The sequence below is a fragment of the Pseudophryne corroboree genome, chromosome 10 (genome assembly GCF_028390025.1).
Source record: "Pseudophryne corroboree isolate aPseCor3 chromosome 10, aPseCor3.hap2, whole genome shotgun sequence".
Lineage (NCBI taxonomy): Eukaryota > Metazoa > Chordata > Amphibia > Anura > Myobatrachidae > Pseudophryne > Pseudophryne corroboree.
Genome location: NC_086453.1, coordinates 54828001 through 54855427, shown reverse-complemented (window position 1 = coordinate 54855427; position 27427 = coordinate 54828001). Strand labels below are relative to the sequence as shown.

The window sequence follows — 27427 nt, the reverse complement described above, 5'->3', positions numbered from 1 at the left end:
TGTCTGACTGGATCAGTACCGGTTGGTTTTGAAGCAGGGGTTTTGCCTGACTTAGGGCATTGTAAATGGCCCTCAGTTCCAGAATATTTATGTGTAGGGAAGTCTCCTGACTTGACCATAGTCCTTGGAAGTTTCTTCCCTGTGTGACTGCCCCCCAGCCCCGAAGGCTGGCGTCCGTGGTCACCAGGATCCAGTCCTGTATGCCGAATCTGTGGCCCTCTTGAAGATGAGCACTCTGCAGCCACCACAGCAGAGACACCCTGGTCCTTGGAGACAGGGTTATCAGCCGATGCATCTGAAGATGCGATCCGGACCACTTGTCCAACAGGTCCCACTGAAAGGTTCTTGCATGGAACCTGCCGAATGGAATCGCTTCGTAGGAAGCTACCATCTTTCCCAGGATCCGCGTGCAGTGATGCACCGACACCTGTTTTGGTTTTAGGAGGCCTCTGACTAGAGATGACAGCTCCTTGACCTTCTCCTCCGGGAGAAACACTTTTTTCTGTTCTGTGTCCAGAACCATCCACAGGAACAGTAGACGTGTCGTGGGGACCAGCTGTGACTTTGGAATATTCAGAATCCAGCCGTGCTGTTGTAGCACCTCCCGAGATAGTGCTACCCCGACCAACAACTGCTCCCTGGACCTCGCCTTTATCAGGAGATCGTCCAAGTACGGGATAATTAAAACTCCCTTCTTTCGAAGGAGTATCATCATTTCGGCCATTACCTTGGTAAATACCCTCGGAGCCGTGGATAGACCAAACGGCAACGTCTGGAATTGGTAATGACAATCCTGTACCACAAATCTGAGGTACTCCTGGTGAGGATGGTAAATGGGGACATGCAGGTAAGCATCCTTGATGTCCAGTGATACCATGTAATCCCCCTCGTCCAGGCTTGCAATAACCGCCCTGAGCGATTCCATCTTGAACTTAAATTTTTTTATATATGTGTTCAAGGATTTCAAATTTAAAATGGGTCTCACCGAACCGTCCGGTTTCGGTACCACAAACATTGTGGAATAGTAGGGGCACTTTGACTATCACCTGCTGGGAATACAGCTTGTGAATTGCCTCTAACACTGCCTCCCTGCCTGAGGGAGTTGTTGGTAAGGCAGATTTGAGGAAACGGCGGGGGGCAGACGTCTCGAATTCCAGCTTGTACCCCTGAGATACAACTTGAAGGATCCAGGGATCCACCCGTGAGCGAGCCCACTGATTGCTGAAGTATTTGAGACGGGCCCCCACCGTACCTGGCTCCGCCTGTGGAGCCCCAGCGTCATGCGGTGGACTTAGAGGAAGCGGGGGAGGAATTTTGCTCCTGGGAACTGGCTGTATGCTGCAGCTTTTTCCCTCTACCTCTGGGCAGAAAGGACGCGCCTTTAACCCGCTTGCCCTTATTGGGCCGAAAGGACTGTACCTGATAATACGGTGCTTTCTTTGGCTGTGAGGGAACATGGGGTAAAAATGTAGACTTCCCAGCTGTTGCTGTGGAAACGAGGTCCGAGAGACCATCCCCGAACAACTCCTCACCCTTATAAGGCAAAACTTCCATGTGCCTTTTAGAATCTGCATCACCTGTCCACTGCCGAGTCCATAACCCTCTCCTGGCAGAAATGGACATTGCACTTATTTTAGATGCCAGCCGGCAAATATCCCTCTGTGCATCTCATGTATAAGACTGCGTCTTTAATATGCTCTACGGTTAGCAATATAGTGTCCCTGTCTAGGGTATCAATATTTTCCGACAGAGAATCTGACCATGCAGCTGCAGCACTGCACATCCATGCTGAAGCAATAGCTGGTCTCAGTATAATACCTGTGTGTGTATATACAGACTTCAGGATAGCCTCCTGCTTTCTATCAGCAGGTTCCTTCAGGGCGGCCGTATCCGGAGACGGTACTGCCACCTTCTTTGACAAGCGTGTGAGCGCTTTATCCACCCTAGGGGATGTTTCCCAACGTGACCTATCCTCTGACGGGAAAGGGTACGCCATTAGTAACCTCTTAGAAATTACCAGTTTCTTATCGGGGGAAGCCCACGCTTCTTCACACACTTCATTTAATTCCTCAGACGGAGGAAAAACTACTGGTAGTTTTTTCTCTCCAAACATAATACCCTTTTTTGTGGTACCTGGGGTAACATCAGAAATATGCAACACATTTTTCATTGCCTCAATCATATAACGTGTGGCCCTATTGGAAGTTACATTAGTCTCATCGTCGTCGACACTGGAGTCAGTATCCATGTCGACATCTGTGTCTGCCATCTGAGGTAGCGGGCGTTTTAGAGCCCCTGATGGCTTTTGAGACGCCTGGGCAGGCACAGGCTGAGAAGCCGGCTGTCCCATATTTGGTATGTCGTCAAACTTTTTATGCAAGGAGTCGACACTGTCGCGTAATTCCTTCCACAGAACCATCCACTCAGGTGTCGACCTCGCAGGAGGTGACATCACATTTATCGGCATCTGCTCCGCCTCCACATAAGCCTCCTCATCAAACATGTCGACACAGCCGTACCGACACACCGCACACACACAGGGAATGCTCTGACTGAGGACAGGACCCCACAAAGCCCTTTGGGGGGACAGAGAGAGAGTATGCCAGCACACACCAGAGCGCTATAATAATACAGGGATTAACTGAATTATTTCCCCTTATAGCTGCTATATAAGTTATACTGCGCCTAAATTTAGTGCCCCCCCTCTCTTTTTTACCCTTTGTAAGCTTGATACTGCAGGGGAGAGCCAGGGAGCGATCCTTCCAGCGGAGCTGTGAGGGAAAAATGGCGCCAGTGTGCTGAGGGAGTTAGCCCCGCCCCTTTTCCGGCGGACTTCTCCCGCTTTTTTCAGGAATTCTGGCAGGGGTAATTTATCACATATATAGCCCTGGGACTATATATTGTGATGATTTGCCAGCCAAGGTGTTTATATTGCTGCTCAGGGCGCCCCCCCCCCCAGCGCCCTGCACCCATCAGTGACCGGAGTGTGAGGTGTGCATGAGGAGCAATGGCGCACAGCTGCAGTGCTGTGCGCTACCTTGTTGAAGACCGAGGTCTTCTGCCGCCGATTTTCCAGACCGCTTCTTGCTTCTGGCTCTGTAAGGGGGACGGCGGCGCGGCTCCGGGACCGAACGATCGAGGTCGGGTCCTGTGTTCGATCCCTCTGGAGCTAATGGTGTCCAGTAGCCTAAGAAGCCCAAACTATCTCCAGTCAGGTAGGTTCGCTTCTTCTCCCCTTAGTCCCTCGCTGCAGTGAGTCTGTTGCCAGCAGATCTCACTGTAAAATAAAAAACCTAAAATATCCACTAGGATGTCAGAGAAACTTTCTTTCTAGGAGCTCAGGAGAGCCCCTAGTGTGCATCCAGCTCAGCCGGGCACAAGATTCTAACTGAAGTCTGGAGGGGGGTCATAGTGGGAGGAGCCAGTGCACACCAGTTAGACCTAAAGCTTTCTTTATAGTTGTGCCCAGTCTACTGCGGAGCCGCTATTCCCCATGGTCCTTACGGAGTTCCCAGCATCCACTAGGACGTCAGAGAAACTACAGGCAGTTTTTTCTCACCAAACATAACGTCAGAGAAATCATACAAGCAGCGCTTTTTAAAGCAATAAATGTCAAAAGTCTACCATGTTTATATTTTGTTTCATCATATAAATAATCATTTTGAGTGTCTTCAGTTTCTTTTGAAGTGATTTGTAGTAATTTCTACATGCTATGCTACACAGGGGGTAATTCAGACCTGATCGTAGCTGTGCTAAATTTAGCACATCTACGATCAGTCACACTGACATGCGGGGGGGACGCCCAGCACAGGGCTAGTCCGCTCCGCATGTCAGTCCCTGCCCCGTCGCACAAGTACAAAAGTATCGCACAGCGGCGACGCTTTTGTACTTCAGGAGCAGCTGCCAGCCAGTGCAGCTCCTGCATGCTGGCAGAGACCTACTCGTTGCTGCCCGGGTCGCAGCGGCTGCAATTGACGTCACGCATCCGCTCCGGCCTGCTCCTCCAATGGTCCGGGCACGCTTGCGTTGCCCAGACCATGCCCCCTAAACGGCGGCAGAAGTGCAATGTGGACTACAGACACGGTCAGTCTCCTCTAGAAGGCGAGTCGCTGCCAGTTTAGAACTTGCTTTTTTCTTGGTATGATACATTGTCATAACTAAGGCCGATTCTTAAAGAAAAAAAAGAAAATAATGTAATCCGCCCAGTGCCCACTATATAGAAACAGCCATGGCCTCTGCCAGTGTTCTCACCAGGGCATTTTTGATGCACTCTCCAACTGGCATTTTTATAACATCGCCCGGCAGTGGGGAGCACCGTGGGCAGCAGAGGTGCCACCGCCTGCCAGAGGAAGGATCCCAGCTGCCCCCTTGCCCTCAGTAACCCTGCTAGGGTAATTTTTATATACACAGATCATAACATGCTCTTATTACCTGGTCAACAGCAGGGCTAGAACATATTGACACTCCACTCACCTTTAAGGCATTGATGACTGTTTCAATGTGGGTTTTCACAGCCTCGTGTGAGAATTCAGAGCTGGCCAGAGTGCACATACTCTCCAAAGCTAAATACCGCAGATTGGTCTCTCGGTGCTGAAGAAACTGGCCCAGCTGATTACAGGCTCTAACCAGCAGGTTAGGCTCACTGAAAAGGAAACCGGAAAACGCGACTGCATTGTTTAAACGCTGTTTGCACAAAGGCGATATCTATTGTTGGAATCAGTATGGATTATCGCCGTCATAATACCACCGATGCCAGGATCCCGATGTTCATAATCCCGCCAGGGGTGATTAGAGGGTATTTCCCCCTCTCCCCTACCCCTTTAGTCCCACAGCCTAAACCTAACCTCCCCCCGGAGATGCCTAAATCCTAACCTCCCATCCCCGCTGCCTAAACCTAACCCTCCCTCCCCTGCAGCCTGACCCCAACCTCCCCAAGGTGTGCCTAACCCTAACCCCCCCTTCCGGTCTCCTGCCCCTTTCGGAGTTCCGAAAGATAGAGATAGATAGATAGATAGATAGATAGATAGATAGATAGATAGATAGATAGAGTTTGCCGGCTGTTGGGATCTCGGCGCACAGTATACCGGTGCCAGGATACCGACACCTTTTCTCCCTCTTGGGGGTCCTCGACCCCCCTGGATGGAGAATAGATAGCGCGCTGCAGGCCGGGGAGCGACCGGTAGCTCCCGGCCAGCACACTAAAGCTGCGCTGGCCGGGAGCTACTCTGGAAGTGCAAAGGCATCGCCGCTGTGCGATGCCTTTGCACTTCTGCGAGGGGGGGGGGGCGGCACTGACATGCGGGTGCACTAGCCCTGAGCTGGGCGTCTCCCCGCATGTCAGTGTAAATGATCGTATCTGTGCTAAATTTAGGCTGGACTTTTTTCAGCAGTGTTCCAAATCTATTTCAGCAATGTCAGTCTGTGAGACGGCAGACTTAAAACATTCACGCCCATGCAAGGCATGTCTGCATTTTGTAAGACCTACAAAAATAACTCTGGAGCAATTATGCTGGGGTATAGGAAGTGGTAGAGCCTGGTACTTTGAGAATGAGACAAGTCTGCACTGGTTCCCCCGCCTCCATCTGCCAGCGTGCCTAGCAAGCTCCGTTTAGATGAAATACTGAACCTTTTAGGAGATTTGGCCCAGGAGAGGAGGAGGAGCTATGCAAGTTGATAGATTCTGGCACAATGGAGGAAATGGGTTACCACAATAGTTCCTGTAGCAAAGAAATAACCGTGGGACTTTCAGGATTTGTGGAGATTTCTAAACAACCACTTACCCTGTCCTACATGTAGTACACTAACCATTGCCCAAAAGTAGTGCCCATAGGACCGTAAAGATCTCTTCAGCTATCAGAGGAAGACGGTTAGCATTACCATACACAAAGGTCTACTGCAGGCCTGGCCAACCTCTGGCTCTCCAGCTGTTGTGAAACTACACATCCCAGAATGCCTTGCCACAGTTTTAGTATTCCCTAATAGCAAAAACTGTGGCAGAGCATGCTGGCACTTGTAGTTTCACAACAGCTGGAGAGCCACAGGTTGCCCGGGCCTGGTCTACTGCGACACAACAGGCTAGTGTTTGGAATAACCTCAACTCCCGCTCTCTGACACAGGAAGACAAGTATTACAAGGAATACCAGACACACAGCTATTCGAACGGCATCATTGTTACTGGTTAAGATACAGAAGAACAACTATATCTAAAATCTTTGGTAGACTGCAAGAATATGGCAAACAAAAGTACAAGTTCTTCAAAGAACAAATATCCTACTGTGGCCATGTAATCGACAGTGAGAGTTCTATGTAAGTCGAATGGTAACACTGAAGCTGTACCTTAGGCACCTTGGGGACAGAAAGTGACCCGAAATCATACTGTACTTTGGTCGAGTCAACTACCAACCAGCACAAGTTCTTGCCTTTGTACAGTACTATATCTGTGGCATGTACGGCTACAGAAGGATGGCCAAAATCTCTGTGCCCGACTCCTATGCAAGACATTGATCAAATAAAGACGATTGAGGAGGATAGGGGGGTCTTGTCTGTTCCCCCCCCCCCCCCCCCAATGACCCTCAAGAAAACGATCTGTAAAGTGCACAAGTCACTGAAGCAGATCTTCTCTAAAGTTTAGGGTACACTGGCAAATAATGCCAGGTTTTAGCAGCCCATGTCCTTCTAAAACTTACCATAAACCAAAATAGTACATTGCATGTGAAAGGATAGTAGAGTCATGCTGCATGCACGGCCTTAAATCACCTACCTATCATAATGGATAATGAGACTGATGGCCTCAAATAGTATGGCGTTCTTTGCATTGGAATGCTGCACTTTCTTTGATTTTGGGGGCTCCTGTGCTTTGTTCAGGATGGTCTCCAGGCATTCCACTAGCCGCCCCTTTACGGCAGCATCCTCTGAGAACACACACAGTCACTTGTTAGATTACACGGACAGCTACTGCAACGTTACATGGTGGCAAGAGCATCCCATTACCTGGAGGAGGGTAACACTGAAGAAGACGTAACAGTTTTACAGAAAGCCAGGGTGCTGGGACAAAGTAATAGGTGTAATCCTGCAGGTCAGTTGAAGCTGAAGAAACAATCTGGAAAGAGAGGTCAGAATAGGAGATCAATGTATACAATTATTCCTTAGTGTTTACACATCAATTATGCTGCAAATAAAAGTACAGGTTGAGTATCCCATATCCAAATATTCCGAAATACGGAATATTCCGAAATACGGACTTTTTTGAGTGAGAGTGAGATAGTGAAACCTTTGTTTTTTGATGGCTCAATGTACACAAACTTTGTTTAATACACAAAGTTATTAAAAATATTGTATTAAATGTCCTTCAGGCTGTGTGTATAAGGTGTATATGAAACATAAATGAATTGTGTGAATGTACACACACTTTGTTTAATGCACAAAGTTATTAAAAATATTGGCTAAAATTACTTTCAGGCTGTGTGTATATGGTGTATATGAAACATAAATGCATTCTGTGCTTAGATTTAGGTCCCATCACGATGATATCTCATTATCAGATGCAATTCTTCCAAAATACGGAAAAATCCCATATCCAAAATACCTCTGGTCCCAAGCATTTTGGATAAGGGAGACTCAACCTGTATATAATAAGATTTTACTCACCGGTAAATCTATTTCTCGTAGTCCGTAGTGGATGCTGGGGACTCCGTAAGGACCATGGGGAATAGACGGGCTCCGCAGGAGACTGGGCACTCTAAGAAAGATTTAGTACTACTGGTGTGCACTGGCTCCTCCCTCTATGCCCCTCCTCCAGACCTCAGTTAAGGAAACTGTGCCCGGAAGAGCTGACATTACAAGGAAAGGATTTTGGAATCCAGGGTAAGACTCATACCAGCCACACCAATCACACCATATAACTTGTGATAAACTTACCCAGTCAACAGTATGAACAACAACAGAGCATCAAACAATGGATGCCAACATAACATAACCCTTTATTACGCAATAACTATATACACGTATTGCAGAAAGTCCGCACTTGGGACGGGCGCCCAGCATCCACTACGGACTACGAGAAATAGATTTACCGGTGAGTAAAATCTTATTTTCTCTAACGTCCTAGTGGATGCTGGGGACTCCGTAAGGACCATGGGGATTATACCAAAGCTCCCAAACGGGCGGGAGAGTGCGGATGACTCTGCAGCACCGAATGGGCAAACACAAGGTCCTCCTCAGCCAGGGTATCAAACTTGTAGAACTTAGCAAATGTGTTTGAACCCGACCAAGTAGCTGCTCGGCAAAGCTGTAATGCCGAGACCCCTCGGGCAGCCGCCCAAGAAGAGCCCACTTTCCTTGTGGAATGGGCTTTCACCGATTTTGGATGCGGCAATCCAGCCGCAGAATGAGCCTGCTGAATCGTGTTACAGATCCAGCGAGCAATGGTTTGCTTTGAAGCAGGAGCACCCAGCTTGTTGGATGCGTACAGGATAAACAGCGAGTCAGTTTTCCTGACTCCAGCCATCCTGGCTACATAGATCTTCAAAGCCCTGACTACATCAAGCAACTTGGAATCCTCCAAGTCACGAGTGGCTGCAGGAACCACAATAGGTTGGTTCAAATGAAAAGATGACACCACCTTCGGCAGAAATTGCGGACGAGTCCGTAATTCTGCCCTGTCCATATGGAAAACCAGATAGGGGCTTTTACATGACAAAGCCGCCAATTCTGACACACGCCTAGCCGAAGCTAAGGCCAATAACATGACCACTTTCCACGTGAGATACTTTAGCTCCACGGTCTTAAGTGGCTCAAACCAGTGGGATTTCAGGAAACCCAACACCACGTTGAGATCCCAAGGTGCCACTGGTGGCACAAAAGGGGGCTGAATATGCAGCACTCCCTTAACAAACGTCTGAACTTCAGGAAGAGAAGCCAGTTCCTTTTGAAAGAAAATGGATAGGGTCCACTTTATGGACCCCAACTTCAAGCCCATAGTCACTCCAGACTGTAGGAAGTGCAGGAACCGGCCCAGCTGGAATTCCTCTGTAGGGGCCTTCCTGGCCTCACACCAGGCAACATATTTTCGCCACATACGGTGATAGTGTTTTGCTGTCACGTCCTTCCTAGCCTTTATCAGCGTAGGAATAACTTCATCCGGAATGCCTTTTTCCGCTAGGATCCTGCGTTCAACCGCCATGCCGTCAAACGCAGCCGCGGTAAGTCTTGGAACAGACAGGGCCCCTGTTGCAACAGGTCCTGTCTGAGAGGCAGAGGCCATGGGTCCTCTGTGAGCATTTCTTGCAGTTCCGGGTACCAAGTCCTTCTTGGCCAATCCGGAACAATGAGTATTGTTCTCACTCCTCTTTTTCTTACGATTCTCAGCACCTTGGTATGAGAGGAAGAGGAGGAAACACATAGACCGACTGGAACACCCACGGTGTTACTAGTGCGTCCACAGCTATCGCCTGAGGGTCTCTTGACCTGGCGCAATACCTTTGTAGCTTTTTGTTGAGACGGGATGCCATCATGTCCACCTGTGGCAGTTCCCATCGATTTGTAATCTGAGTGAAGACTTCGTGATGAAGTCCCCACTCTCCCGGGTGGAGGTCGTGCCTGCTGAGGAAGTCTACTTCCCAGTTGTCCACTCCCGGAATGAACACTGCTGACAGTGCTTGCACGTGATTCTCCGCCCAACGAAGAATCCTGGTGGCTTCCGCCATCGCCACTCTGCTTCTTGTGCCGCCCTGGCGGTTTACATGAGCCACTGCGGTGATGTTGTCTGACTGAATCAGCACCGGTCGGTTGCGAAGCAGAGGCTCCGCTTGACTCAGGGCGTTGTATATATGGCCCTTAGCTCCAGGATATTTATGTGCAGACAAGCCTCCTGACTTGACCACAACCCTTGGAAGTTTCTTCCCTGAGTGACTGCCCCCCATACTCGGAGGCTCGCATCCGTGGTGACCAGGAGCCAGTCCTGTATGCCGAACCTGCGGCCCTCGAGAAGGTGAGCACTCTGCAGCCACCACAGAAGAGACACCCTGGCCCTCGGGGACAGGGTGATCAGCCGATGCATCTGAAGATGCGATCCGGACAACTTGTCCAACTGATCCCACTGAAAGATCCTCGCATGGAATCTGCCGAAGGGAATGGCTTTGTACGATGCCACCATCTTTCCCAGGACTCGCGTGCAGTGATGCACCGACACCTGTTTCGGTTTTAAGAGGTCTCTGACTAGAGTCACGAGCTCCTGAGCCTTCTCCGCCGGGAGAAACACCTTCTTCTGGTCTGTGTCCAGAATCATGCCCAGAAAGGGCAGACGCGTCGTAGGAATCAGCTGTGACTTTGGGATATTCAGAATCCAGCCATGCTGCTGCAACACTTCCTGAGAGTGTGCTACGCTGATCAGCAACTGCTCTCTGGACCTCGCCTTTATGAGGAGATCGTCCAAGTATGGGATAACTGTGACTCCTTGCTTTCTCAGGATCACCATCATTTCTGCCATTACCTTGGCAAATATTCTCAGTGCCGTGAAGAGCCCAAACGGCAACGTCTGGAATTGGTAATGACAGTCCTGTACCACAAATCTGAGGTACTCCTGATGAGGTGGATAAATGGGGACATGCAAGTAAGCATCCTTGATGTCCAGAGACACCATAAAATCCCCCTCTTCCAGGCTTGCAATGACCGCTCTGAGCGATTCCATTTTGAGCTTGAATCTTTTCAGATAAATGTTCAGGGACTTTAAATTCAATATGGGTCTGACCGAACCGTCCGGTTTCGGTACCACAAACATTGTGGAATAGTATCCCCTTCCCTGTTGAAGGAGGGGAACCTTTACCACCACCTGCTGGAGATATAACTTGTGAATTGCCGCTAACACTACTTCCCTTTCCATGGGGGTAGCTGGCAGGGCCGATTTGAGGTAACGGTGAGGGGGCATCACTTCGAATTCCAGCTTGTATCCCTGAGACACAATCTGTATAGCCCAGGGATCCACCTGTGAGCAAACACACTGGTGGCTGAAATTTCGGAGACGCGCCCCCACCGCTCCTGGCTCTCCTCGTCAAACATGTCGACACACGCGTACCGACACACCACACACACAGGGGATGCTCTATATGAGGACAGGACCCCCACAAGGCCTTTTGGAGAGACAGAGAGAGAGTATGCCAGCACACACCCCAGCGCTATATAACCCAGGAATCACACAGTAACTTAGTGTTTACCCAGTAGCTGCTGTATATATGATTAATGCGCTAAATTTATGTGCCCCCCCCCTCTCTTTTTACCCTCTTTCTACCGTGAGTCTGCAGGGGAGAGCCTGGGGAGCTTCCTCTCAGCGGAGCTGTGGAGAGAAAATGGCGCTGGTGAGTGCTGAGGAAGAAGGCCCCGCCCCCTCAGCGGCAGGCTTCTGTCCCGCGATTTTGTGTAAAATTAATGGCGGGGGCTCATGCATAATACAGTGCCCAGCTGTATATATGCTGCTTTTTTGCCAGGAGGTAATCAATTGCTGCCCAGGGCGCCCCCCCCTGCGCCCTGCACCCTACAGTGACCGGAGTGGGTGGGTTAGTGTGGGCGCAATGGCGCACAGCTGCAGTGCTGTGCGCTACCTCATATGAAGACAGGAGTCTTCTGCCGACGATTTTGACGTCTTCTTGCTTCAACCCACCGGCTTCTGTCTTCTGGCTCTGCGAGGGGGACGGCGGCGCGGCTCCGGGAACGGACGACCAAGGTTAGGTTCCTGTGTTCGATCCCTCTGGAGCTAATGGTGTCCAGTAGCTTAAGAAGCGCAACCTAGCCGCAGTTAGTAGGTTTGCTTCTCTCCCCTCAGTCCCACGTAGCAGAGAGTCTGTTGCCAGCAGAAGCTCTCTGAAAATAAAAAACCTAACTAAAATACTTTCTTATTAGCAAGCTCAGGAGAGCTCACTAAAATGCACCCAGCTCTGTCCGGGCACAGATTCTAACTGAGGTCTGGAGGAGGGGCATAGAGGGAGGAGCCAGTGCACACCAGTAGTACTAAATCTTTCTTAGAGTGCCCAGTCTCCTGTGGAGCCCGTCTATTCCCCATGGTCCTTACGGAGTCCCCAGCATCCACTAGGACGTTAGAGAAAAATATATATATATATATATATATATATATATATACACACACACACACACACACACACACACACATATATATATATATATATATATATATATATATACACATACACACACACATATATATATATATATATACATACATACACACACACACACACACATACATACATACATACATACATACACACACACACACGCTCTAAGCTCCATTAATTGAATTCTGGAGAGCTAAGCAACATGAGTATTACTTTTAAACTGCACATAATGAGATTAGAAGGACACCCCCCCTGAGGATGCTTGAAAGCAGCACATACTGAGATTACAAGGACACCCCCACTGAGGATGCTTGAAAGCAGCACATAATGAGATTAGAAGGACACACCCCTGAGGATGCTTGAAAGCAGCACATAATGAGATTAGAAGGACACCCCCCCTGAGGATGCTTGAAAGCAGCACATAATGAGATTAGAAGGACACACCCCTGAGGATGCTTGAAAGCAGCACATAATGAGATTAGAAGGACACACCCCTGAGGATGCTTGAAAGCAGCACATAATGAGATTAGAAGGACACACCCCTGAGGATGCTTGAAAGCAGCACATAATGAGATTAGAAAGACACCCCCCCTGAGGATGCTTGAAAGCAGCACATAATGAGATTAGAAGGACACACCCCTGAGGATGCTTGAAAGCAGCACATAATGAGATTAGAAGGACACCCCCCCTGAGGATGCTTGAAAGCAGCACATGAGATTAGAAGGACACACCCCTGAGGATGCTTGAAAGCAGCACATAATGAGATTAGAAGGACACACCCCTGAGGATGCTTGAAAGCAGCACATGAGATTAGAAGGACACCTCCCTGAGGATGCTTGAAAGCAGCACATAATGAGATTAGAAGGACACACCCCTGAGGATGCTTGAAAGCAGCACATAATGAGATTAGAAGGACACCCCCCCTGAGGATGCTTGATATACTAAGACACCTACCTGCCTAAATGTGCTTGAAGATAGTCGATAGTGTGATAGTAGGTCACACTACGGGACACGATTGAAGACAGTACATTATGAGACAGTACGGTAGAACACACCACTATGGGTGCTTGAGGGTAGTACATAGTGAGAGATTGTAGGATACATCTGCTAGGACATTTAAAATATTGGTGAATCTTTTTCTCTCCTGAAGGCTTTATCTGCACCGCACTGCACCTTGCAGAGATGGACCAAGCACAGAAACACTACATCCCACCCCTCTGTAAGCAGCTTGAAGAACAGAGAGCGCAGCATACAGATTGTGGGTAACTTGTTTTGCTTGCTACTAAATTTGCAACAACGCAACTGATTGTCCTACTATTTCATTAGGTACTGCCCGCAAAACCTTAATTAATACACAACTTACCCTGCTGAGTCTGGAGACGGCCAGAGACACGCATGTTTTAAAGTCATCTGGATTCTTCCTACACAGGCAGGTAATGAGGCTGACAGCTGCAGTCACCACTCCCTGTCAGAATAAAGAAATCAGAAAGACAGCAAAGGAGCAACATGGAACTAAGGGGGACATTTACTAAGCAGTGATAAGACCGGAGAAGTGAGCCAGTGGAGAAGTTGCCCATGGCAACCAATCAGCACTGAACTAACATCTATAATTTGCATACTATAAAATTATACAGAGCTGCTGATTGGTTGATGGGGCAACCTTTCCACTGGCTCACTTCTCCGCTCTTATCACCGCTTAGTAAATGTCCCCCTAAATGCCATAGGACTGTAACACCAGCAACAAGATATTATTTGCGTCGATAATACATTTATACTATAATAAGACCACTGTAAGAAACAAATGATTCCATTTTCCTTCAAGGGATGGTAATTCGAACTTTATCTGTAAATCAGCCTGAACAAATCAGGATAATACGGAGACACTGCAATAATGCAACTCCATAACAGTACCATAAATGACACAGATAATATAGAAATGGACTGTAAAACACCCTGGGGCAGATGTGTTAAGCCTGGAGAAGTGATAAGAGGAAGGTGATAACGCACCAGCCAGTCAGTTCCTAACTGTCATTTTTCAAACCCAGCCTGTAACTTGACATTAAGGAGCTGATTGGCTGGAGCGTTATCACCTTCCACTTATCACTTCTCCAGGCTTAATACTGTACATCTGCCCCCTTGTATCTGCTGTAGCCTCAGATGGCAGAAAGGAGCAGCACTCTAATCACAGTGCAGGATTTATTTCTGCACCGACTCATACTTTAGGAATAGAAGGGCTGCTGCAGACATGCTTAAGCCTTCTAAATGTCAGGTATTTCTACCTGTGCTCAGAAGCAAAGTAGCACACAATGCATTATCCCACATGTAGGCAGGAGAGCAGAGGCAACATACCATGTGCTGGTCGTTAAGGAGATGAACCACTCTTGACGTCCATTCACCCATTGGCACAAGGTCAGGTGAGGTTTTGTACAGTCGTAGCAGGCACAGCGCAGCACTCTGCTTCACACTATCCATTGTGTCTCTGTTAAGGACAGAATGAGAAAGTGATCACCTCACAAGGTTCCAGAAGCCACTTGTGATCGCGCATTCAGCTTAGAATACTGGATGAAGCAGAAAGCACCGCTGCTACGTGTTTCTCATGAGTTACAGCTCTGAAAGGAATTTAGGGATCGGTTTACCCTGCAACAAGGATTCTGGGGATCTCAGATGCGAAAGCTTCGGCCATTTCTCTGCTGCCAACGTTAGCGATGCAATGCAGGGCCAGGCACATGAAGGTGGGGTTGCGGCTAGCCAGGTCATTCTTTATTGCGTTGTTAATAAGGCGAATGAGTTCACTGTTGGAATTCACCAGAACGGAGATAAAAAGATAGCCCTAGAACAAGGGAGACAGGCCGTCAGAAATGTTACTTAAAAGGCACTCTAACCTCAATAATGGCCTTTGCTTATTTGTCTAGTACAGTACAGGAATATGCATACAGTACACACATAGGCTTAGGTCATCTCTACGTGGGAATTAAGTTAAATGTTAAGGCCTCTGCTTTGTCTGCGCTATGGACCTACAACTGCTAAAGGTCACACCAAGCAGCCAAAGGTGTCATGCTAGACACTAACACAAAAGTCAAGTCTCCAAGACCGTGTGCAAGGTGAGAAGATCATCAAACACGAATAGGACTGACAGGGGGGCTATTGTAGTAGACAAGACATCCTTGCAGACAGTATGATCCATTTCACCTAGGACTGTTCTACACCTGTAAACTCCCCCGCCATGGTGATTTCTCCACGGAGTCCCCTGGCCAAATATGTAAATATCAGTTATTTCAGTCTAGGTTAAATCGGTGTGGAAATTAGTGCTTTGGGTGGGAAGTGGGTAAAAGCGTCTTGCGTGAAAAAAAAAAATAAGAATTTACTTACCGATAATTCTATTTCTCATAGTCCGTAGTGGATGCTGGGAACTCCGTAAGGACCATGGGGAATAGCGGCTCCGCAGGAGACTGGGCACAAAAGTAAAAGCTTTAGGACTACCTGGTGTGCACTGGCTCCTCCCCCTATGACCCTCCTCCAAACCTCAGTTAGGATACTGTGCCCGGACGAGCGTACACAATAAGGAAGGATTTTGAATCCCGGGTAAGACTCATACCAGCCACACCAATCACACCGTACAACCTGTGATCTGAACCCAGTTAACAGCATGATAACAGCGGAGCCTCTGAAAAGATGGCTCACAACAACAAAAACCCGATTTTTGTAACAATAACTATGTACAAGTATTGCAGACAATCCGCACTTGGGATGGGCGCCCAGCATCCACTACGGACTATGAGAAATAGAATTATCGGTAAGTAAATTCTTATTTTCTCTGACGTCCTAGTGGATGCTGGGAACTCCGTAAGGACCATGGGGATTATACCAAAGCTCCCAAACGGGCGGGAGAGTGCGGATGACTCTGCAGCACCGAATGAGAGAACTCCAGGTCCTCCTCAGCCAGGGTATCAAATTTGTAGAATTTAGCAAACGTGTTTGCCCCTGACCAAGTAGCTGCTCGGCAAAGTTGTAAAGCCGAGACCCCTCGGGCAGCCGCCCAAGATGAGCCCACCTTCCTTGTGGAATGGGCTTTTACAGATTTTGGCTGTGGCAGGCCTGCCACAGAATGTGCAAGCTGAATTGTACTACAAATCCAACGAGCAATAGTCTGCTTAGAAGCAGGAGCACCCAGCTTGTTGGGTGCATACAGGATAAACAGCGAGTCAGATTTTCTGACTCCAGCCGTCCTGGAAACATATATTTTCAGGGCCCTGACTACGTCCAGCAACTTGGAGTCCTCCAAGTCCCTAGTAGCCGCAGGTACCACAATAGGCTGGTTCAAGTGAAACGCTGAAACCACCTTAGGGAGAAATTGAGGACGAGTCCTCAATTCTGCCCTGTCCGTATGAAAAATTAGGTAAGGGCTTTTATAGGATAAAGCCGCCAATTCTGAGACACGCCTGGCTGAAGCCAGGGCTAACAGCATTACCACTTTCCATGTGAGATATTTTAAGTCCACAGTGGTGAGTGGTTCAAACCAATGTGATTTTAGGAACCCCAAAACTACATTGAGATCCCAAGGTGCCACTGGAGGCACAAAAGGAGGCTGTATATGCAGTACCCCCTTGACAAACGTCTGAACTTCAGGAACTGAAGCCAGTTCTTTCTGGAAGAAAATCGACAGGGCCGAAATTTGAACCTTAATGGACCCTAATTTTAGGCCCATAGACAGTCCTGTTTGCAGGAAATGCAGGAAACGACCCAGTTGAAATTCCTCTGTAGGGGCCTTCCTGGCCTCACACCACGCAACATATTTACGCCAAATACGGTGATAATGTTGCACGGTTACATCCTTCCAGGCTTTGATCAGGGTAGGGATGACTTCATCCGGAATGCCTTTTTCCTTCAGGATCCGGCGTTCAACCGCCATGCCGTCAAACGCAGCCGCGGTAAGTCTTGGAACAGACAGGGTCCCTGCTGGAGCAGGTCCTTTCTTAGAGGTAGAGGCCACGGGTCCTCCGTGAGCATCTCTTGAAGTTCCGGGTACCAAGTCCTTCTTGGCCAATCCGGAGCCACGAGTATAGTCCTTACTCCTCTCCTTCTTATGATTCTCAGTACCTTGGGTATGAGAGGCAGAGGAGGGAACACATACACTGACTGGTACACCCACGGTGTTACCAGAGCGTCCACAGCTATTGCCTGAGGGTCCCTTGACCTGGCGCAATATCTGTCTAGTTTTTTGTTGAGGCGGGACGCCATCATGTCCACCTTTGGTTTTTCCCAACGGTTCACAATCATGTGGAAGACTTCTGGGTGAAGTCCCCACTCCCCCGGGTGGAGGTCGTGTCTGCTGAGGAAGTCTGCTTCCCAGTTGTCCACTCCCGGAATGAACACTGCTGACAGTGCTATCACATGATTTTCCGCCCAGCGAAGAATCCTTGCAACTTCTGCCATTGCCTCCTGCTTCTTGTGCCGCCCTGTCTGTTTACGTGGGCGACTGCCGTGATGTTGTCCGACTGGATCAACACCGGCTGACCCTGAAGCAGAGGCCTTGCTTGACTTAGGGCATTGTAAATGGCCCTTAGTTCCAGGATATTTATGTGAAATGACGTTTCCATGCTTGACCACAAGCCCTGGAAATTTCTTCCCTGTGTGACTGCTCCCCAGCCTCTCAGGCTGGCATCCGTGGTCACCAGGACCCAGTCCTGAATGCCGAAACTGCGGCCCTCTAGAAGATGAGCACTCTGCAACCACCACAGGAGAGACACCCTTGTCCTTGGAGACAGGGTTATCCGCTGATGCATCTGAAGATGCGATCCGGACCATTTGTCCAGCAGATCCCACTGAAAAGTTCTTGCGTGGAATCTGCCGAATGGAATCGCTTCGTAAGAAGCCACCATTTTTCCCAGGACCCTTGTGCATTGATGCACTGACACTTGGCCTGGTTTTAGGAGGTTCCTGACTAGCTCGGATAACTCCCTGGCTTTTTCCTCCGGGAGAAACACCTTTTTCTGGACTGTGTCCAGAATCATCCCTAGGAACAGCAGACGTGTCGTCGGAATCAGCTGCGATTTTGGAATATTTAGAATCCACCCGTGCTGTCGTAGTACTACTTGAGATAGTGCTACTCCGACCTCTAACTGTTCCCTGGACCTTGCCCTTATCAGGAGATCGTCCAAGTAAGGGATAATTAAGACGCCTTTTCTTCGAAGAAGAATCATCATTTCGGCCATTACCTTGGTAAAGACCCGGGGTGCCGTGGACAATCCAAACAGCAGCGTCTGAAACGGATAGTGACAGTTCTGTACCACAAACCTGAGGTACCCTTGGTGAGAAGGGCAAATTGGGACATGGAGGTAAGCATCCTTGATGTCCAGAGACACCATATAGTCCCCTTCTTCCAGGTTCGCTATCACTGCTCTGAGTGACTCCATCTTGAATTTGAACCTTTGTATGTAAGTGTTCAAGGATTTCAGATTTAAAATAGGTCTCACCGAGCCGTCCGGCTTCGGTACCACAAACAGCGTGGAATAATACCCCTTTCCCTGTTGTAGGAGGGGTACCTTGATTATCACCTGCTGGGAATACAGCTTGTGAATGGCTTCCAATACCGCCTCCCTGTCGGAGGGAGACGTTGGTAAAGCAGACTTCAGGAACAGGCGAGGGGGAGACGTCTCGAATTCCAATTTGTACCCCTGAGATACTACCTGCAGGATCCAGGGGTCCACTTGCGAGTGAGCCCACTGCGCGCTGAAATTCTTGAGACGACCCCCCACCGTACCTGAGTCCGCTTATAAGGCCCCAGCGTCATGCTGAGGACTTGGCAGAAGGGGGGAGGGCTTCTGTTCCTGGGAAGAGGCTGCCTGCTGCAGTCTTTTTCCCCTTCCTCTGCCCCGGGGCAGAAATGAGTGGCCTTTTGCCCGCTTGCCCTTATGGGGACGAAAGGACTGAGCCTGAAAAGACGGTGTCTTTTTCTGCTGAGAGGTGACCTGGGGTAAAAAGGTGGATTTCCCAGCCGTTGCCGTGGCCACCAGGTCCGATAGACCGACCCCAAATAACTCCTCCCCTTTATACGGCAATACTTCCATATGCCGTTTGGAATCCGCATCACCTGACCACTGTCGCGTCCATAACCCTCTTCTGGCAGAAATGGACAGCGCACTTACTCTTGATGCCAGAGTGCAAATATCCCTCTGTGCATCTCGCATATATAGAAATGCATCCTTTAAATGCTCTATAGTCAATAATATACTGTCCCTGTCCAGGGTATCAATATTTTCAGTCAGGGAATCTGACCAAGCCACCCCAGCACTGCACATCCAGGCTGAGGCGATTGCTGGTCGCAGTATAACACCAGTATGTGTGTATATACTTTTTAGGATATTTTCCAGCTTCCTATCAGCTGGCTCCTTGAGGGCGGCCGTATCAGGAGACGGTAACGCCACTTGTTTTGATAAGCGTGTGAGCGCCTTATCTACCCTAGGGGGTGTTTCCCAACGCGCCCTAACCTCTGGCGGGAAAGGGTATAATGCCAATAATTTTTTAGAAATTAGCAGTTTTTTATCGGGGGAAACCCACGCTTCATCACACACCTCATTTAATTCATCTGATTCAGGAAAAACTACGGGTAGTTTTTTCACACCCCACATAATACCCTTTTTTGTGGTACTTGTAGTATCAGAAATGTTCAAAACCTCCTTCCTTGCCGTGATCATGTAACGTGTGGCCCTACTGGAAATCACGTTTGTTTCCTCACCGTCGACACTGGAGTCAGTGTCCGTGTCTGGGTCTGTGTCGACCATCTGAGGTAACGGGCGCTTTAGAGCCCCTGACGGTGTTTGAGACGCCTGGACAGGTACTAACTGATTTGCCGGCTGTCTCATGTCGTCAACAGTCTTTTGTAAAGTGCTGACGCTATCACGTAATTCCTTCCATAAGACCATCCAGTCAGGTGTCGACTCCCTAGGGGGTGACATCACTATTACAGGCAATTGCTCCGCCTCCATACCATTTTCCTCCTCATACATGTCGACACAAACGTACCGACACACAGCACACACACAGGGAATGCTCTGATAGAGGACAGGACCCCACTAGCCCTTTGGGGAGACAGAGGGAGAGTTTGCCAGCACACACCAGAGCGCTATATATATATATATATATACAGGGATAACCTTATATAAGTGTTTTTCCCTTATATAGCTGCTGTATTGATTAATCTGCCAAATTAGTGCCCCCCCTCTCTTGTTTTACCCTGTTTCTGTAGTGCAGGACTGCAGGGGAGAGTCAGGGAGACGTCCTTCCAGCGGAGCTGTGAGGGAAAATGGCGCTTGTGTGCTGAGGAGATAGGCTCCGCCCCCTTCTCGGCGGCCTTTCTCCCGCTTTTTTAAGGAAAACTGGCAGGGGTTAAATGCATCCATATAGCCCAGGAGCTATATGTGATGTATTTTTCGCCATCTAAGGTGTTTTTATTGCGTCTCAGGGCGCCCCCCCCAGCGCCCTGCACCCTCAGTGACCGGAGTGTGAAGTGTGCTGAGAGCAATGGCGCACAGCTGCGGTGCTGTGCGCTACCTTATTGAAGACAGGACGTCTTCTGCCGCCGATTTCCCGGACCTCTTCTGTCTTCTGGCTCTGTAAGGGGGCCGGCGGCGCGGCTCTGGGACCCATCCATGGCTGGGCCTGTGATCGTCCCTCTGGAGCTAATGTTCAGTAGCCTAAGAAGCCCAATCCACTCTGCACGCAGGTGAGTTCGCTTCTTCTCCCCTTAGTCCCTCGGTGCAGTGAACCTGTTGCCAGCAGGACTCACTGAAAATAAAAAACCTATACTTAAACTTTTTCACTAAGCAGCTCAGGAGAGCCACCTAGTGTGCACCCTTCTCGTTCGGGCACAAAAATCTAACTGAGGCTTGGAGGAGGGTCATAGGGGGAGGAGCCAGTGCACACCAGGTAGTCCTAAAGCTTTTACTTTTGTGCCCAGTCTCCTGCGGAGCCGCTATTCCCCATGGTCCTTACGGAGTTCCCAGCATCCACTAGGACGTCAGAGAAAAGGATTTGGCTCCCCTCTAAACCCAGAGTCTAGCAGTGTACCCCATATTGGATGTAAGAGGAAAAAACAATGACCAAACTAGGCAAGCAGATATATATATATATATATATAATATTCAGAAATCTCCTAACGGAGAAAAGGACAAGTGTGCCTTTAAATAGACATTTGTAGGAAACATTACTGTAGTAATAAAAAAAATCAACCATAATTCCATTAGAGAATGAGGGTATATGAAATATAGGGGCAGATGTATTAAGCGTGGAGAAGTGATAAAGCAGTGATAAGTGCAAGGTGATAACGCACCAGCCAATCAGGTCCAATATGTAAATTGGCAGTTAGGAGCTGACTGGCTGGTGCGTTATCACCTTGCACTTATCACTTCTTCAGGCTTAATACATCTGCCCCTCAGTAACAGGTCTTGCAAGAAGAAACCCCATTTACCAAGATCCAGTTTCAAATGGTCATGTTATACGACAAGAATGACAAAGTGTTGGAATGTAATCCTTCTTTCAGGCACGGCAGTCCACAGTCTTTGCTCAATCTACATTTATTTGGGGGGACAGGCATACAATGGTCATACATTTAACTACACAGACTGATTAGGACCCACAATTCCTAGTACAATAGCTGCATGCAGAACTGGGACATGGGCAAATAAATCTGGAGCACTTGTCACTTACGATCTGCTTCTCTGTGTACTTGTTGGAGCTCAGCAAGTTGACCGCTTCCATATGCCCAAAGTCTATGTCATGTCCCAGCAAGAAGATGAAGAGCAGCTTACACACATATTTCTTCTTACTGTAGCCATCCAGGGCTTTGTCTCCTAAAACAAAAAGGACATTGGATGAGCCAATGAAAAAAACAAAACCACCAAGTAAAACTGTCTATACTGACTGTAATAGCTGCAGATTAGAAGAGATCCGCAGCTGTGTATAAAGTAACAAACCAAAAATAAAACAAGTGTATTTACATACATACGTACATACATACTGGTGAGCAATTCCCATCAATAAGACAAAGTAAAACAGTATATATAGCAATCATATATAAATAATTTCAAGCAACGACAGGATGCAAAGAGAAAGAAAAAGCCAGTCAGCTCCTGTTAATTTACATATTGGAGCTGATTGGCTGGTGCGTTATCACCTTGCACTTGTCACTTCTCCAGGATTAATACATCTGCCCCCTAGTTCTAGTAAAGCTTTCGTTTTACACTCTTACACCTAGGCAACACAAGCTGCAGCTACATATCTCCTATATAATAGCCCAGATCTGTGACTTTGTGATTCATTTGCTAACGCTGGGCGGAGTCACAACACTGGGCGGAGTTAGTCAAATGAGTCACAGATCTGGCCAAATCTACAGGAGGCCCAGCGTTAGCAAATGAATCACAAAGTCACAGATCTGGGCTATTATATAGGAGACTAGGAGCAGAAGCAGATAGTATGGGCATGGCACAGGCAGGGGTGCATACCTCCCAGCTTTCTGCAGGAGCTTTCTTCAGGCAGAAGGAGGGACACACACTCGACGAAAAGGGGGCGTGGCTTCACGGGAGGGCCCCCGTTTTCGTCAATGAGGGGGCATGCCCAGTGCTCTGTGAGCTGCTAACATGCCCCCAGGGGCTGATTATGAGTCCGGGGGGCCCAGGGCACTTGTGACAGGGGAGCCCTATCTCATTGCTGTGCCTGCTGTGGGTTGGGGGCGTGGCCTAATCGCGGGACGCGAGGCCACGCCCCTTACGCAAATTCCATTGTTTTTTTTTACATGGAATTTTGGCCCCTCAGCTAGGGGTAAATCCAGAGGGGGTGGTCGCTCCCCTCTACACACCCGCACAGGCAGAAGAAAGCAGGGAGACTGCTGCCTCCCTGCAACACCACAGACCTGCCAATACGCAGCAGCGTGTGCTGACAGTAGCACAATGCTGCCGTTGTTGCTGGCAGGACAGGGGGGGGGGGGGAGCTTCTGAGCTGGGACAGAGCTACTCGAGCCGGGGGGCCCCCTAAAACTGTGGGGCCAACGGTACGTACCCCCTGCCCCCCCCCCCCCCTTAATCCGGCTCTGCTGCTGGAACCCCCCCTTAATCCATACCCCCTGATGCCCCCTCTCCCTCTGTCTCCACTATTCACCGCTGCTCTGCTAAGCAGAACAGAGAGTACAGAAGCTTTCCAACTGACCCCCCCGTTACCGCGGGACACTGCGACCCGCGGGTGGGACAGCGGGACAGACATAAAAAAATGGGACTGTCCCGCGAAAATCGTGACATTTGGGAGGTATGGGGGTGTGTGAGGGGGTATGCCGTACAGACAGACGGGCACCGGCTCACTGTGTGCTTGACCCCCCCCCCCCTCTCTGGCGCGGAGGAGCGTCACTTTCTGGCACACTCCACGCTTCTTAGCTGCAGTTTTGTGGGGCACCTGCCGCTGTGCAGGTTCCGTACTGCCTCTGTTATCTCCAGCCCCGGCAACCCCACCGCTAGCTGCAGCGCTGCCACCCACAGTGAGGTGCGCCCAGCTCCTCCACACACTTTAGCTGGCGGGTAACGCTGCAGAAGTCCGAGCTGCTTGCAGGCTCCGACCCCCTCCTCCCTCCAGCCGCAGCATCTCCTGGGGGCTAACCAGTCACTCCCAGTCTCCCCTTACCACAGTGCCCAGCAGCTGCGCGAGGTCTGCGGTGTGTGACTGAGGAGGGGGGGAGGGATGCGGACGGGCAGAGGAAGCAGGACTCCAGCCTAAGAGAGTCAGCCATGCCAAGTCTCCACCAGCAGCAGATCCCAACAGGTTGGAGTGGAACAGCAGCAGCCAGCAGCAGTGACTCCGGTAAGATACATCTGTCTGTCACCACTGTTTTGTCCCTAATACCAATCTCTCCCGTGCCCTGTGTTCTGTCATGTCCCTGGCCTTGCCCTGCCACCCTTATCCTGGCCCTTTCACCCTTATCCTGGCCCTGTCACCCTTATCCTGGCCCTTTCACCCTTATGCTGGCCCTGTCACCCTTATGCTGGCCCTGTTACCCTTATGCTGGCCCTGTTACCCCTATCCTGGCCCTGTTACCCCTGTGCTTGCCCTGTCAACCCTATACTGGCCCTGTCACCCCTGTCCTGTTCCTGCCACCCCTACCCTGGCCTGTCACCCCTATCCTGTCCCTGTCATTTCTGTCCTGGCCCCGTCGCCCCTGTCCTGGCCCCGTCACCCCTTTTCTGACCCTGTCACCCCTGTCCTGGCCCCGTCAACCCTGTCACCCCTGTCCTGGCCCTGTTACTGCATACCCTCCAACTACCTTTTTGGCAGGTACAGTACCCGCAGCGCCTCCAGACCTCTCCCCAATGCACCACACCTCTGCACCTTCCCCTCCACCACATGCGGCACTCCACCCCTCCCCCACACGCTGTGCCTCCAGACCCCCTACACCACCCGCGGCTCCCACTCCTCCGCCCCTTCACCACCCACAGCACCTCCAGGCCCCCTCCACCATCCACCCCCTTTATATGTCTCCCCCCACACCTGCCCCCCTCCACCCGCAGCATCTGTAGACACCCTCCTCCATCCGCGGTCCCCCCCTCCCCACCAATGGCACCACCGCACCTGCCCCTCCACCACCAGCAGCACCTCTGGACCTCCTTCCCTATGCGCCGCACCACCCGTACCTGCCCCTCCCCTACCCATGGCACCTGCGGACCCCTACCCCACCCCGGCACTCCCGCCCCTTCCCATCCCACAGCACCTCCGGAACCCTTTACCCATCCACTACATCCCCACACCTGCCCCTCTCCCACCCATGGCACCCCTGCCCCTCCCCCACCTGCAGTGCCTCCGGACCCCTCCCCAATCTGCATCCCCCACTTCTCTGCCCCTCCCCCACCCGCAGCACCTCCCGACTCTTCCCCATCCGGGCCCCACCCCCACTTTTGCCCCCCCTCCACCTGCAGCATCTACAGACACCATCCGCAGTCCCCCCCGCACCCGCTACATTCTGTACATCGTGCCCTGCAGGTGCTGTTCACGCCGTCGCAAGGGGCAGCGCCTCCTTCACCATCGCACGCCCTTTCATTGTGCAATATTTAACCACTAACAAAGGAATGCAGGTAATACTTTATATAATACAAATATTGAACCCCAGAAAGGCATGCAAGGGTTAAGGGGGCGTAGCCCCTTGCGACGGTGTGAAGAGCGCCCGTAGGGCGCGATGAAGCACCTAGTAATTCATATGCGTTAAACCTTTTTCCCAGAGCATATATGCAAATGAACCGTTAAAGCAGTGCAAAGAAGAAAACTGTTCTGTTCTCTGAAGGACTCATATTGGTGATTATTTTATGGGGGGGGGGGGGGGGGGGGGGGGGGGGGGGGGGGGGGGCGGGACAACAAACATCAGTAATAATTTACAAAAATAGTTATGAAATATTGGCTTTTTATGCTTGCAAATGTACAACAATGGCCAAGTGTTCACGCTGCCTCTCTCTAGGCTGTAAGACTGCACCCAGCAGCATGCTTACATTTGGCGTTCATACAGCCATGCCTACACATGCTCACTCCTGGGAGCTTCCACTGTAGGCCCGATTCAGAGACAGACATGAAAAAAAGAACTCGCAGCTGGGAATTTGAACGCAGCGGCTGTGCGAAATATGCTAATATCGCAACAAGTGGGAGCTGTACAGAGACACCTATAATCGGAAGCTCTGATCCAACACTCCCGAACAAAGATGCAGCCATCGGACACACATTGGGGGAATATCTGCCATCTGAGTAATCCTGTGGTTGCTGGAAGTAAGATGGCGGGGCAGTTGTAACTGCATACAGGATCGCAGTTGCAAGCTGAGACACGCCTCAGAAATAGTTGCTACAAGCCTGCATTTTTGCAGCCACCCCCTTGCCATCTCCCCCTAACGGCCCCTGCCAATCACTTTGCGAATAAATCTGCTCTGCATCCGCCATCGCAAGACCATTGTAAATAAAAAAAAAAAACAGTTGAACAAACATTGAACAGCATCAAGAAAGAAATCTGGAACATTATGTGGCCTCTCCTAGCCTCTGCCATGAGAACACCAGGACCAATGCCTACTACTTCTCTGTCCAAGAACATCATGACTGCCCCCGGGACTACCCCTCAAGCTGAGCAGGGAACTGAGGGACGTGCGCATCAGGACCAGACTTTGCTGGGTCAGTTCCATTGGACATTGGTGTGCACCCCACATTCTCACACCCACCCGCACTGCTCTCATGAGACCAGGACATTTATCTTTTTCACAAAATAATGTTAGTACAGTTTTCCTGCAAATGTGTCTTTCTCTTCTCTTTCTTCTTACACGGTACTTCCACCCCACTGTGTGCTATTCCCGTAATGTGTACCTCCATTGGTTGCACACCCTGCCAGCAGTAACCTATGCAGTGCGCCCCACATGGCTGCCTCGGATGGTTCCTCCGTGGGCGGGGTGTGCTTCATTTGGATCTTTCCATGCAGGGTATAGCATACTCCTACACATGTGTCAGTTCTCCCATACATGCATTTGGCCCCTGTATGGCTCATCTCCCACTGTGTAACCTTTGTAGTGCGCCCAACATGGTTGCCTTATCTGGTGCGCTTGTGGATGGGATGAAAAATGCGTGGACCTGATGTTTTTATTGGAACCCTACTCTGAACTTAAGGACTCTGCAATCTCCCCATTTTGTGTTCTCTTCTATGGGTGGACTATTCCACCCTGGGTAATCCTACGCAGTGCGCCTAAGATGGCTGCCGCACCTGGTGCCTTGTGAGGGTGGAATACACAACCCCTGGAGGTTATTACCCAAAATGCCTACACCAATCATGCATTATTCTTTCTGTGTCTTTGTCTGTGTGGTTTATCTTTTGATGTAATACTAAATCTTCTGTATTATGTGCATTGTGTGAGTTCTAGTTGGCGCTGCGGATGGCTGCCTCGGTGCTGCTCTGCCAAGCAGCCTTAGTTTTTAGTCTTAAATGTATAATATGTCTACTGTACAGTTGCATATGTGCAGTATGAACTCATATGTGTAATGTTTGTAATGTATGCTACGTTTTTCCTCCTTCATGTTGCTGCTTGGCGATGCATTGTACCACAAAGAATTCCTAGTGTACGTGAGTACACCTGGCCAATAAAGCGGATTCTGATTCTGAAATACGTAAATCTCTGTAACAGGCCCTGTGCTCTGAAGAGAGGTCAGTGGTGCACACAATAGAAACACTCTGCCTACAGCTATTGATAAATACAGACCACCGCTGTGTCTTCCCATTACTGTTATCAGTGTTCTAAGACAACACAGGA

The 27427-nt window shown here is 49.7% G+C and overlaps 1 protein-coding gene across 2 annotated transcripts in view; it reads right to left on the bottom strand.

Moving 5' to 3' along the window:
- AP2A1 (adaptor related protein complex 2 subunit alpha 1) overlaps positions 1 to 27427 on the bottom strand; it is a 188874-nt gene that overhangs the window by 82320 nt on the left and 79127 nt on the right. For both annotated transcript variants that reach the window (XM_063942412.1, XM_063942413.1), the window contains exons 3-9: positions 21831 to 21973; positions 14762 to 14955; positions 14475 to 14604; positions 13489 to 13590; positions 6991 to 7099; positions 6761 to 6911; positions 4474 to 4642 (exon numbers count right to left, since the gene is read on the bottom strand). In XM_063942412.1, coding sequence (XP_063798482.1) covers positions 4474 to 4642; positions 6761 to 6911; positions 6991 to 7099; positions 13489 to 13590; positions 14475 to 14604; positions 14762 to 14955; positions 21831 to 21973 — 998 coding nt within the window. The remainder of the gene's footprint in view (positions 1 to 4473; positions 4643 to 6760; positions 6912 to 6990; positions 7100 to 13488; positions 13591 to 14474; positions 14605 to 14761; positions 14956 to 21830; positions 21974 to 27427) is intronic.